General features: G+C 49.0%; 6 protein-coding genes across 6 annotated transcripts; 2 read left to right on the forward strand and 4 right to left on the reverse strand.

The window, feature by feature from the left end:
* Window positions 1–1,724: 1,724 nt before the first annotated feature.
* On the reverse strand, window positions 1,725–2,641 carry PV08_11048 (uncharacterized protein; the record flags this gene model as incomplete). Its single annotated transcript, XM_016385360.1, has 2 exons — window positions 1,725–2,497; window positions 2,560–2,641. 2 exons carry the CDS (start codon window positions 2,639–2,641, stop codon window positions 1,725–1,727), a joined length of 855 nt encoding a protein of 284 aa, XP_016230304.1.
* Window positions 2,642–3,059: 418 nt separating this feature from the next.
* On the forward strand, window positions 3,060–4,097 carry PV08_11049 (uncharacterized protein; the record flags this gene model as incomplete). Its single annotated transcript, XM_016385361.1, has 1 exon — window positions 3,060–4,097. The coding sequence occupies one exon, from the start codon at window positions 3,060–3,062 to the stop codon at window positions 4,095–4,097; it is 1,038 nt and encodes a 345-aa protein (XP_016230305.1).
* A 481-nt stretch (window positions 4,098–4,578) lies between these two features.
* Window positions 4,579–6,512, reverse strand: PV08_11050 (uncharacterized protein; the record flags this gene model as incomplete). Its single annotated transcript, XM_016385362.1, has 3 exons — window positions 4,579–5,978; window positions 6,052–6,330; window positions 6,377–6,512. 3 exons carry the CDS (start codon window positions 6,510–6,512, stop codon window positions 4,579–4,581), a joined length of 1,815 nt encoding a protein of 604 aa, XP_016230306.1.
* Window positions 6,513–7,239: 727 nt separating this feature from the next.
* PV08_11051 (uncharacterized protein) lies at window positions 7,240–8,070 on the forward strand (the record flags this gene model as incomplete). The annotated part of the gene is made up of 1 exon (XM_016385363.1): window positions 7,240–8,070. One exon carries the CDS (start codon window positions 7,240–7,242, stop codon window positions 8,068–8,070), a length of 831 nt encoding a protein of 276 aa, XP_016230307.1.
* Window positions 8,071–8,159: 89 nt separating this feature from the next.
* PV08_11052 (uncharacterized protein) lies at window positions 8,160–8,971 on the reverse strand (the record flags this gene model as incomplete). The annotated part of the gene is made up of 5 exons (XM_016385364.1): window positions 8,160–8,277; window positions 8,330–8,412; window positions 8,463–8,537; window positions 8,583–8,686; window positions 8,743–8,971. The coding sequence occupies 5 exons, from the start codon at window positions 8,969–8,971 to the stop codon at window positions 8,160–8,162; spliced, it is 609 nt and encodes a 202-aa protein (XP_016230308.1).
* Window positions 8,972–10,004: 1,033 nt separating this feature from the next.
* Window positions 10,005–10,928, reverse strand: PV08_11053 (uncharacterized protein; the record flags this gene model as incomplete). Its single annotated transcript, XM_016385365.1, has 2 exons — window positions 10,005–10,718; window positions 10,788–10,928. 2 exons carry the CDS (start codon window positions 10,926–10,928, stop codon window positions 10,005–10,007), a joined length of 855 nt encoding a protein of 284 aa, XP_016230309.1.
* Window positions 10,929–11,871: the final 943 nt, after the last annotated feature.

Genomic DNA, 11,871 nt, shown 5'->3' on the forward strand with positions numbered 1-11,871 from the left:
GACATTGCTAAAGGCAGAAAGACTTACAAAAAGAGCCACTCAGATTTTGCTCTGCCTTTGCTTTGGCTCCCCCTGGATTGGCCGCGGTTGTCTCAGCCTCACCGGTGTCAACAGAGCGTGAGTCACGGGCAGTCAGGCATTCTCGGCCTACTCCGGCTCCCTTAGTTAGAGTTCCTACACCCTCATCCGAAAGAAGGAGCTAGGAGCCGAATTACCTTTCTCTTATCTTTGAGAAGATGGGTGATTACCATTGGCAGCAAAGATGCCTCAAAGAAAGAGGCGGAATAAGTCAGTTATCGGCACAAAAGAAAATTGCAAGCCCCTTGGCCGAAAGAGATCGAGCAGTGAGTCGAACGCACCCAGCTCAACCGTACTGAGTGACCAGAAGCCAAGGGAGGAGGAAAAGGTCGATGAAATCGTGCTTAATGTAAAAGATAGTTGTATCGATAACATTGGTAGGGTACTACAGACAAGAGCAAACGAGTATCTCAGAGTTTCCTTGACGCATAGCAAGTAGGACCACATGACACAACGGTTTCCGATGACCATTTCAAAGGGACTTGTGAAGCAATAAAAAACAGAGTTGGTTGTGCATCATGTTACATTGTTTCCCGAAGCCACCCTCCTTTTTATGGACACATTCTGCAACTTTCTCTCAGACATAGTTAGGTAGTAGAGTCGAGAAGAAAAAGGGAGTTGTGTCATTATTCTGAATGGTGACGATAAACTTTCTCGACAAGTCACTGTAACAGGATGATTTGCGCCCGAGGCCCTGTCGTAACCTGACACTGCACGATGATAGAGATCTGGTGCTTCTGAGAAATCATTTTTAGTCTTGAATAGATATACTATATTGCAGACTCATCTCAATAAGGCTGCGTTGTTGATTAAGATGTCGATGGCTTTGTCTATTGATGGAATTTTCTGAAAAGCACCTGCTAAGTCCACTAGAATCTAGCATCCTGCAGTACGCGATACCAATGGGGTGGAACCTAGCGACTTGTTTGTCTTACTGGGGAACATTTAGGATTGTGACCGATAATCGAGGCTTCAATGCAAGGTGGATATCAGAATGTGCTCTTTCTCCAACGTATACAGTCCTATGCTGTTGCTGATATGACTTGACAGGAGTCAAATTCATTCTCATCATCACCGGACAACTTCTGCCCTGATACCGCGGAGTGATGATCCTTTTTCATGCTCACTGGTGACAAGGAGACCCTGGTGTCTGGTGATAAGAAGATTACTTCATGATAGACTACAAAGATGACAACTCGGTGACGAAATAGTGGTATGACCTCAACGATGAGCCAGCCGAATAAGAAGCTAATCATCTGGGACCAGCTGAGCAATCCAGAGACGGTAACGAACCGGGAAGCAGCAAAGACAAGAATAGCACTACGTCTGAGATCCCAATTAGTCTCAAGCCGTCCTAGGATCGCTCTGTGGAATGACCTCAACAAGCACAACCGTGTCGACTCCCTTAGAGACTACTTCAGGATTGATAGACTTGCAAAATTGGCGAGCGGCAGAGGTCGAGCAGCTTCTCACCACTATGTTGAATAAGTGTTTTCCAGATATCTCGACAGTATTCGCGAGGAGGATATTGATAGATCATTCGCCTTCAGACGATCATCGCCTGGTCAGGAAAGCTAAGCCCATTAATAGTTTGCCTGTTTTCACTTTCAAGGTTCATACTGTTTGCCTTGCTGTCTAATATCATCTTAATGAAATTGGACGACCTCTTCTCCACGGAGAGTTCTCCATTCGTTGGTTGATTCGATTAATTTTGGACACTCAGCAAAGATGCATGCCCATTTGCGCAGAAGCGGCTGCGACATTTCGTACGCAGACGGATCCCAGGACTCGCCCCAAACAAGTAGACCTGTTCTTTCCATTCTCTGATCGCATTGTCCAAAAAGATCACCACACAGGGAGTCAAGGTCGTCCAGATTGACATGCTGCAAAATGGCGTTTCTCAGCTCGGGGATTGGCAACAGGTCAACCCATGGGTGATGTAACTGTTGTCTCTGCAAGGTTGTCGGGTAAAGACTGGGAGGGTAATCCTCTCCAAATGGGCCAGCAGAATTAAATGGGGAATAGATATCCAAGTCCAGTAACGCTGGGGAAAGTCCAATGAGCACAGAGTTCGAGAACATAGCTAGGACAATGTTGCACTGAGTTACTGAAAGTAGGAGGTCGCAGCGAAGCATCCGGTGGGTAGCATTGTGACTGAGTATCTCATGTAGCCGAGCTAGCCGCTCATAATATCCCGAGGAATTTGCCAGACAGATATCGAGGCGGCCATCAGAACCTGGAAGACCATTGCTTGCCGCAGCGGTTTGCGTAGTATCGTCATCAATTTCACGTGCCGTCCGGCCGTGCACGACACCCCCCGCTCCATTACGGAAGGGTTGATTGGAGTAGATAACCCATTTGGTGTTTTGGGCAAATGCAGGCGTCGAAGACCCGCGAGACAGAGATTTCCGACGTGCACCTAGCTCGGAGAATTAGCGAGAACTAACCACCGGGGAAAAATATGCTCAAAATGCAACCTACGACTCGCACGTTGGTGTAAGCGATTTTTGATCCGTCTACGATTGACCAAACTGGTCGGGTCCTCCTCTGATATGCTCTCCATCCTGTACGATGAAGAAAGAGGTTTCAACATTCAGAAAGTCCGAAGGTCCTGGAGACCTTACTAATATCTTTAGCCCGTTTAGGCTTAACTTGCTGACTCGAGTCTAACCATACTAGGATACTTGGAAAGAAGTCTAATTGAAGTTGCGCCTTTATGTTGGAAGTAATGGATCGAGTATGAATGGAAGAAGCTAGAAACCAGTGATTTGAAATCAACCCATTAGCAACACACCGGTTATGCATAGAGAGGAGTTCTGTTTGGAGGCTTTCAGGTCAGGTAATCTCCCGTATCCTCATCGCAAAGACCGGCGGAGTATATATACAATAATCTTCAAGACGTAAGTACACAAAGCCTCACTCATCAAATTCTCCTTACACACCACGTACTTTATCTCTAATCTTGCTAGATTTGCTTCAATATGGCGACCACATCCATTCCAAAGCGCCCATTGGGCAAGGATGGTCCTCTTGTGAACCGCCTGGGCATCGGATTGATGAGCCTTCCACCAATATTTGGCCAACCAAAACCAGACGCTGAACGCCTTGTTTTTTTAGACGCCGCTTACAAGGCTGGAGAACACTTTTGGGACACTGCCGACATCTATGGCGACAGTGAAGACCTCGTTGGTCACTGGCTGGCTGCAAACCCAGACAAGAGAAAGAACGTATTTTTGGCTACCAAGTTCGGCAATGTGATGGAACCAGATGGCACAGCCTACGTCAGAGGTGACCCCGAATATGTGAAGGAGGCGTGTCGTCGAAGCTTACAGCGTCTGCAATCTGCATATATTGATCTTTACTATTGTCACCGGCTGGATACAAAGGTTCCCATCGAGAAGACTGTCCAAGCTATGGTGGATCTGAAAAGCGAGGGCAAGATAAGGTATCTTGGCCTCAGTGAATGCTCTGCCGAGTCACTCCGACGTGCGCACAAAATTCATCCGATTACGGCTGTGCAGGTCGAGTATTCGCCCTTCTTCCTCGACATTGAGGATCCTGCCATCGATCTCTTGAAGACTTGTCGAGAGCTGGGAGTAGCAATTGTTGCATACAGTCCATTGGGTCGCGGTATTTTGACAGGCCGATATCGGTCTCCCGATGACTTCCCTGAGACTGATTTTCGCCGCATGATCCCCCGATTCTCCGCCGAGAATTTCCCCAAAGTTTTGGAGTTGGCCGATGAGATTGGGAAGATTGCTTCCAATGCAGGAGATTGCACTTCTGCTCAGTTGACACTGGCTTGGCTATTAGCACAAGGCGATGACATTTTCCCTATCCCAGGCACCGCAAGCCAGGAGCGATTTCAAGAAAACCTGCAGTCGCTTACTGTTGTGGTCGACAGCAAGAGCAATGCCTCGATTCGAAAGGCAGCATCAGAAGCCGAACTACCCGGCGATCGTTACCCTGCGTTCATGTTGCCCAATCTTTTCGCAGACACTCCTGCCCTAGCTTCATAGTCTTGAATACCTGATTATTATGGATCATTATCAGCCTCATGTTTGGTCCAGAACTTTTGGTTTAGCTTCTTCAATTCAAAGCTGGTGACATGTAGTGCCAAGAACTTGAATATGTCAATGGTTTACTGTTTCTTGTGCATAGTGCCATTACCATTATGGCCACATTAAAGGAAGAAAAGTTGCAGTTTGACCAGCGTCAAGACAGTTCCTCCTACCTGATGTTCCATCTGATTCGGTGGAATTTATTCGAGAGCACATCAAAATTGAGGATGTAGCGTCGACTCGCTCGGCAGTAATAGTGAGACATGGAGCGGATCGCGTTTTGACGTTCACCATTTAATTTATTGATGCAGCAACCGTTCAGCTAGAAGTATTGAGATAGAGAGTTAGTTGTTCAGCGTAAATTCCGTTGGTCATTCGAGGAGAGTGAGCATGCTCCTGCGTGTCTGTCTGTTCAAGCAGGTGATGAAATTGTGGCTTCCTACCGAACGACTCGACCAGATATCATCCTCCACACCTCCAATCCTCCGGCTTGACATCCCCATTCTACCCAATAATAAACTTTCAGCACATTATCGAAGTCCTGCCAACTCAGGAACCCCATCTCATTAGACAAGGATGCTAAGCGCTCGACGAAGAAGGATCTTTCCAAGACATCTTTGTCAGAAGTTGCCATAACACCCATTGTGAGCACCCAAATCATGAAGAGGTTATAATCAAGGCTATAGATTCCATTTCCGAAAAGATTATCATGTGTGTAGATGTTCTCAATCATCCTGGTGAGAAGTTCCTTCCTGGTGGGTTGACTCGGTAGTGGGAAGATGACTCCATGCATAAAGATCAATGCGGCTGTTTGAACCACGCATTCTAGTACGTTGTCGGATTCAGGTGAGTAGGATAGTAAGCGATACTCAACAAAATTCCTCAGAGATATCAAATCCTCGGTGGATGGACTGTGCTTTCCATGGAGATGAACGACGGGAAGATTAGCCCCTTGTTGCTGCGGCTCATCAGAGGTTAGAGCTAGAGAAGCCCAAGACGAAAGGATGTCAAGGTCCTGTAAGATCTCCACTAATGTTGACTCTCCAAGTATACTGCGCAAGCCGCCAAACCTCTGTCCATGAGCTTTTTTCAGGCTTTGTAAATGCTCCACCATCCAATAGCTCCGTTGTGGGAGCTCGAACTTTGGCCTGGTGAGACGTTTCGCGCTTCCAAGAACATCGAACAGATGCAAGGAATCTGCAAAACCGGGGGTCCGAACATTCTTAAGCCCGCCCTTTAAACTCACCAGGTATTCCAGTGCCGAATGATGGACTTCAGCCTGTCCATCAAACAGACCCTGAGCTTGCTGGTACGGGCAAGAACGACCCCATATATGCAGAAATTGAAGCTGTTGGAGGAACAATGGAGGCGTAAAAAGGCCGAATAGATTGTTTCCGGCGCCGGGTGGGTCTAGGGAAAGACGGCCCGAAAGGATGTTGGGGCAAGCTGCTTTGACGAGATGCATCACGGCAAAGAGGAGGTCATCTGGAATTTTCTGTTCTGCTTGAACAGACTGTAATTCTACTCCTGCATTTCCAATTGGGCGTCGAGATTTTTCCTGTTTATGCCCTCCATCTTCCAGCTGCTGACTCAAAGGCAGTTGCGAAATTAAAATTCTGACTTGTCGACTCAATTCCACCACAGTACTCAGGATCATGGACGAGTACCGTCGACTGCTTAGGAGCTCAAGGTCGATACATGCTCCAATGATGACAGCCTTACGCATCATCGGCACGGTGAGGACACGGTCAAACCATATCTCACTCAGTGGATGCGTAAAGCCTGAGTATTGTCCAATCCTGGATGCGGATGAAAAGCGCGGACAGAGAGTGTTTCTTGCTACAAAGGGTAGTGAGAACTTGATTAGAGCCTTGATGCCTTTCAACACTAGATTTAATTGAAAGTGACATACCGAAGAGGAGGACCTCCCGTACAGCTGGGTCCACAAAAGCATCGAACGCGAGTCCAGGGCTGACACTGACCGGAAGATTCTCTCTAGGTATTGAGCGATCACGATCATTTTGACTCCCTTGAGTGTGGCGTGTCTTCGAACTCAGGTGGTACCCAAACGCTTTGGCCACTTTGGCCTGCCGTTGCCGCTCTTCTGCGCCAGCCAAATTGCTCCCATCAGCACTTGCGTTCGCTTTGTCAAGCACCAATACCGGAGCATGCATCAAAGGATCAACATCTCCTTCTTGGGCTCAACTTAACCAAAAGCATAATGGAAAGCGACTTACTATATCTTTGCTGGTTCAACCTGTTCTGGAGGAGTTTCCGTTTCTTGGGGTCGGAGATCCCTCTCCAGTCATTGCCGGCAAGATTTCTGATCATGCCTCGGGTCCCTATTATGGTGGTTTCGGCATCCAAAGTCATTGTGTCGGCCGACTTGGGCCCGGTTGCGTTGTACTGCGAAGAAACAATAACGACACTCTCAATCTATGAGAAGATGTGAGGATCATGGGTAGAGAAGCAAAAGAAGTCTGCCCTAGGTGGCCGATACCCATTTCGTCCGAGACTCGGCGGACGAATTCCCCGGCCGCTGGTCTGTTAGTCAGCATCTACGAGGTACCTGCGTCTGCCGGGAACCTGACCAGGGGGGTAATCCAGTTGCATATGGCTCAAAATAAAGCCCCGGAGAGTTTAGCACTTAGCCTTGTGCAGACTGGTCGCAATCTTCATCGCTGCACATTCTCTTCAACTTTGCTGGAGGAAGGCTTGTTGCAGTCCATGGAGATACGGATATGCCGGCAGCACGAAGCACAAACTGCTGTCGAATTCCTTGATTCGTGCAGTCTAGCCGCGTCGTCCACACGGGAAAGAACGAGCGAATGCAAAATGTTCGTCTGAAAGGTCATAATGACAGCATCCGTACATGATATTTCCTTCTTGCTGACAGACCAACAGCTATGTCGCGATTGAGCCTCCTGGAGAACAATATCCGCTTCGGACGAAGTCTGAACTTGCACCATGGCTCAAGCTGACCTTATAGATATATAAATCTCATGATGGTAACCTCTGGACAGCCTGAAACTACCACGACAAGGCATCGAAAAGGCTAGAGTAACTGGAACCGAAAACGAACAAGCCAGTTGAAGAAATCATGACAAACACAGACGCCCCGTCAACTTCATCTCTGCACGGCAAAACAGCCCTCATCACTGGGGGCAGTCGTGGAATTGGAGCTGGAATTGCTTTACAATTCGCGCGGAAAGGAATTGCTGCCCTCGCCATTACCTACGCCGGCAATATCAAAGGCGCAGAAGACACACTCTCACAATGCCGTTCTATCTCACCTTCCCTGAAGACCGTCGCCATCCAAGCCAATCTGCTGGACCCTTCTATCGGCCCCAATCTCATTTCCAAGACTCTGGATGGAATCAATGCAACACACATCGACATAGTGGTCAACAATGCCGCCGTGCTGGACATGTCTGCACTCGAAGCATTTACCGACACTACCCTCACTGGGTTTACCCAGATGATGCAAGGCAACGTCTTTGCCGCGATGAGCATTATCAGCGCTGTTCTTCCCTACCTCCCGCCGAAAGGAGGCCGGATAATCAATATCTCCAGCATAGCGAGCAAGATGGCGAACTCCGACCGAATTCTGGTCTACGGCGCTTCCAAGGCCGCGCTAGACAGTATTACTCGCTCCCTAGCGTTCATATTCGGCGTACAGACCGGGGCCACGTTCAATAGCGTCAACGTTGGGCCTACTCGATCGGGGGCGACACTAGCAGCCGCGGAAAGTTTCGGACAGGCAATGCTTGACAGTACCATCGAACCGATTACGACCGAGAAAAGAATGGGTGAGCCGGAGGACGTGGGATTCGTGGTCGCTTTTCTGGCGAGCGGAGAGGCTCGATGGATCAACGGACAGTCGATCCCAGCAAACGGAGGCTATAAGGAGCTACTGTCCCTGCAAGGGTAGAACAATGGGGAAGGGGGTATAGCAGTGTAGATCTGACAGTGAAGAATATAGATATTTCAGATCCAAATTCATACGTCCGAATGATGATTTCACGCATTCAGAGTCATGTTAATACTTATGTGCGGCACTCTGCTCGTGGCAGACAAGATGAAGATGTTCGCGCAGTTAAGATCTCTGAGTTGCCACAACTTGACTCCTTCTGCTCTTCTGCAAGGTGGGGTTAGATTTCACTCCTGTGCTTAGGTTCAAATATACATACTCCAAAATGGGAAGTGTCCAAAAGATCTTCTGTCGTACCATTGGCGGACCAAGACTCGGTCGTTTCGACCCTGATCCGAGAGTCTGGGGCAATACACACAAAATTCACCAGTTGGAAGTCCCGGCACACATACATAACTACAGAACGATTCGATCCGCTCAGGTCGACGTGAACATCGAGGCTGCACACTTGCGAAGGGTCCAACAACCTAGCCATTATTGCATCATCAATAGCCTTTTTTGGCGACGCTTACTGGCATTATGAATCGAAATGCCGACGTCCCAGAAGGCCGTGCTGTTCGGAATGCCTCCTCTCCCGTCACCAATGGTCTGATAATGGACTTTATTCCATCAGCAGCTAAACATTTGATCAGCTTTCATGGGAGCTTCTATGCAATCCAAGGGGTAGCATACCGATGACCAAATCCGAGGCAATGATGGTACCATCTGCGAGTTTCACCTCGCCGCTGTCGACGTTCACGCTGACCACGTCAGCTCCCCAGATAATCTTCGCTGGCTGACCTCCGATCCCAATACCTGTCGAAGGCGCCGTAGCCAGGTGGCAAAATTCGTTCCATAGGTCCCCACGGTGTTGGAAGTACCAGTTGGCTCCTGCCACGTCACAAAATTGCAACATGTCCATTGTTGCTATTTGCTTGCAAGTCAGGTTGAAAGTGCGGCCAACACCTGCGCGGACGGACCCTGCGTTTGCGGCAGAAAACCCGAGAGAGCTCAAGATCTTAACTGCACTGGCTCCCAGGTTGATTGCAACTCCAAGCTCATGCCCTCCAGAAAAGCGTCAATGATTGTAACATGGTGCTCTTCCCTGAGTACCCGACCTGCAATCAGGCCAGCGAGTCCGCAGCCCACAATGGTAACCTTGAGTGACATACTATTGACTTTACCTGTTGAAGATGCGGGAAACCCTTATCTGCCGTGAACTCTCAGTGACAGCAATCATATCTCATTCATATCAATACATGAATTCCACACCTACGAACACCAGATATCTTCTGACTAGTGCGAAATGTAGATCAGGACAAGACTCTGAATGAGACCGAATTCTTCCCTGGAAATGCCGTGCAGATGCATTTACCAATGCACACAACCGAGTTTACCGACTTCAGCGCAGCTCGTGAGCATGTTGCAAACGTGAGTCATTACTAGAGCCATTATGGGGGGTTCGGCGTGCTGTATCATTCTAACCTGTTGACTCAATCCCTCAGTGTTATGCCATGTACAAAATGCAATTCAAGCCAGGAAACAATTTTTTGCCCCATCGGGTACACAGGAAGTTGCTCATCCCTTCGAGTTAGCGGAGCCGAAGTCGCCAGACCCTGCGGTGTTCACGTCAACCCCAGCACTGGGAAACCCGAGTATCATCCGACGAGAAAGCTTGACTTCGAGCTCGAGATTGCTCTCTACATCAGTCAACCCCTGTCATATGGGCAAATGGTTAATGCTGATGAAGCCGAAGAGCACATTTTTGGGTATACTCTCGTAAATGACTGGTCGATGCGGGATATCCAGATGTACGAGAGCATACATATTGACTAGTGACCAGTTCTGTAGAGTGTGCGTGCACAGGGTCAGTCTTCACAGACAAGTAGCAGTTTCGGCGCGACGAGGATCACTTTCACTATATATCCAATGTCCATTGACATGCTCTCTCTATCTCACGCCCAGCAACCGATGATAAACTGGCTGTTACACATGTTGGTCAATTCCCAATCCTCCGCCCCAAGTCGACCGTAGACTCCTTCATCCTCGGCATCACCAGCCGCTCCGGCAACAAACAACGCAGGCATGAAATGCTCGTCCGTACCATGAGCATCCCTATACTCTGGGTGTTTCAACAGCCTGGTCATCGCGCGCCTTAACGAAGGGCCCGAGTTCTTTGTGATCACGTCTTCTACCGCCTGACGAAACTCAAGAGCCCACCCTTCCGGGGGAGTAGTCATGGCGAAGTTGTCGCGATATTTGACCATTGGGCCCCATTTGTTACGATAGAGGTTATGCACCGCACCCCCAGTGCCGACAAAGATATATCCTTCCTTTCGGAGTGGCCGCAGTATCGACCCAATTCGCATGTGGAAATGTGGATCGTATCGGGCATTCAGCGACAGAAGTACTGTCGGTGGCATGCCTTGAGGAAACATCCGAATGAGAACGAGAAAGGTGTCGTGAATCCATTCAAACGACGGATTCGGCTTCGCGTCAATATGTGCACGCTGTAAGATATCAATGCATCTTTGACCAGTCTCCAAGTCAGGGACGAGCTTGTACTCTTTGTAGATCCGTGGATCGACATATGCGATTGGACTTTTGCCTGGGTTCGGGTTCATGGCAACTTCGATTGTGTTGTGGCCTTTACAATCCCAATGTGCTCCCTAAAATGGGTTAACCATCCGCCTCGACAGATTGCTTGCCCTTTTGTATCTCGGGTTGGTATGTCTCACCATCATGATTATTCCTTTCACCTTGTTCTGGAGGGCTTCATCTCCACACGCTTTCCAGAAATCTGCAGAAGCAGACTCCTCTCCCAGCATCATCGTAGATCCATGGGAGAAGAAGTATACTGGGGTCAAACCTTGCTGCATCTTCGACTGCACCAGGCAAAAATCGGCCTGGGAGGATAATGGTCTGGTGTAGACTGTAACTGAAGGATGCTGAAGAGGGAGAGAACTATCCGCACCTAGACCCAAAGCGTGACTACCGTATGTTGCTGACTGGCGACTGAGCGCTCACCCTGTCTTTTGTGCGGCTACAGTTCTGTTTGGTCCTGGATGTGGGTCCAAGCTCGGCTACCTCATCAAACATCGGGACCGCAATTCAGTTGCAAGTCCCTGCCGCTGCATTTGCCGGAAAGGGGCTTGTCGGCACGGCGAAGGCTAATTTTACTAGATGTCGCTTCTGATGAGAGTGGCTGAAATTTAGCCAACCCGGGCTCTTGCACAATTTTGCACCCATCCAACCACCACCATCCAACTCTCCGCGAAAACCCCGCATTTCTTTGCGTGCGTGGCGGGTCTCCCATCCCAACTCTTGCTTCTGACGCCCTGATGTCCAGAAATTCTCGAGTTGCACCCAAAACACCAAGTCCACCCCTCCCCATCGCTTGTTCCAAAGGAGGTTGTCAAAGTCATCCGCGCTTCTAGTATCTACAGGCATAGGAGAATCAACAAGCTTCACTAGAATGACAAACCTTGATTCCCAGGGTCAAAACCAGGATTTAGACACCGCCGATAAGCCGCCGCCGGTGTTGGAACATGGTCAAGAACCCGGACGACAAGACGAGGACACAGTCCATCTCGGATCTCTTTTTCAATGTGGAGAATGCCAGAGGAAGTTTTCACGCGCAGATCACCTCTCCAGGCACATCAAGACCCGTAAGCCCTCCCCCCCAATGTGTAGGTCGGATCTGGGAGACTGCTGACCAGAGTAAGATACTCGCGACAGGCCTCACGTCTGCGCCTTCTGCCCCAAGTCTTTCTCTCGAGCGTATGTCATCTTTGTCGCACCTCTTCTTGCGTGGTACTCACT

Source organism: Exophiala spinifera (genome assembly GCF_000836115.1).
Source record: "Exophiala spinifera strain CBS 89968 unplaced genomic scaffold supercont1.9, whole genome shotgun sequence".
NCBI classification, from domain to species: Eukaryota; Fungi; Ascomycota; class Eurotiomycetes; order Chaetothyriales; family Herpotrichiellaceae; genus Exophiala; species Exophiala spinifera.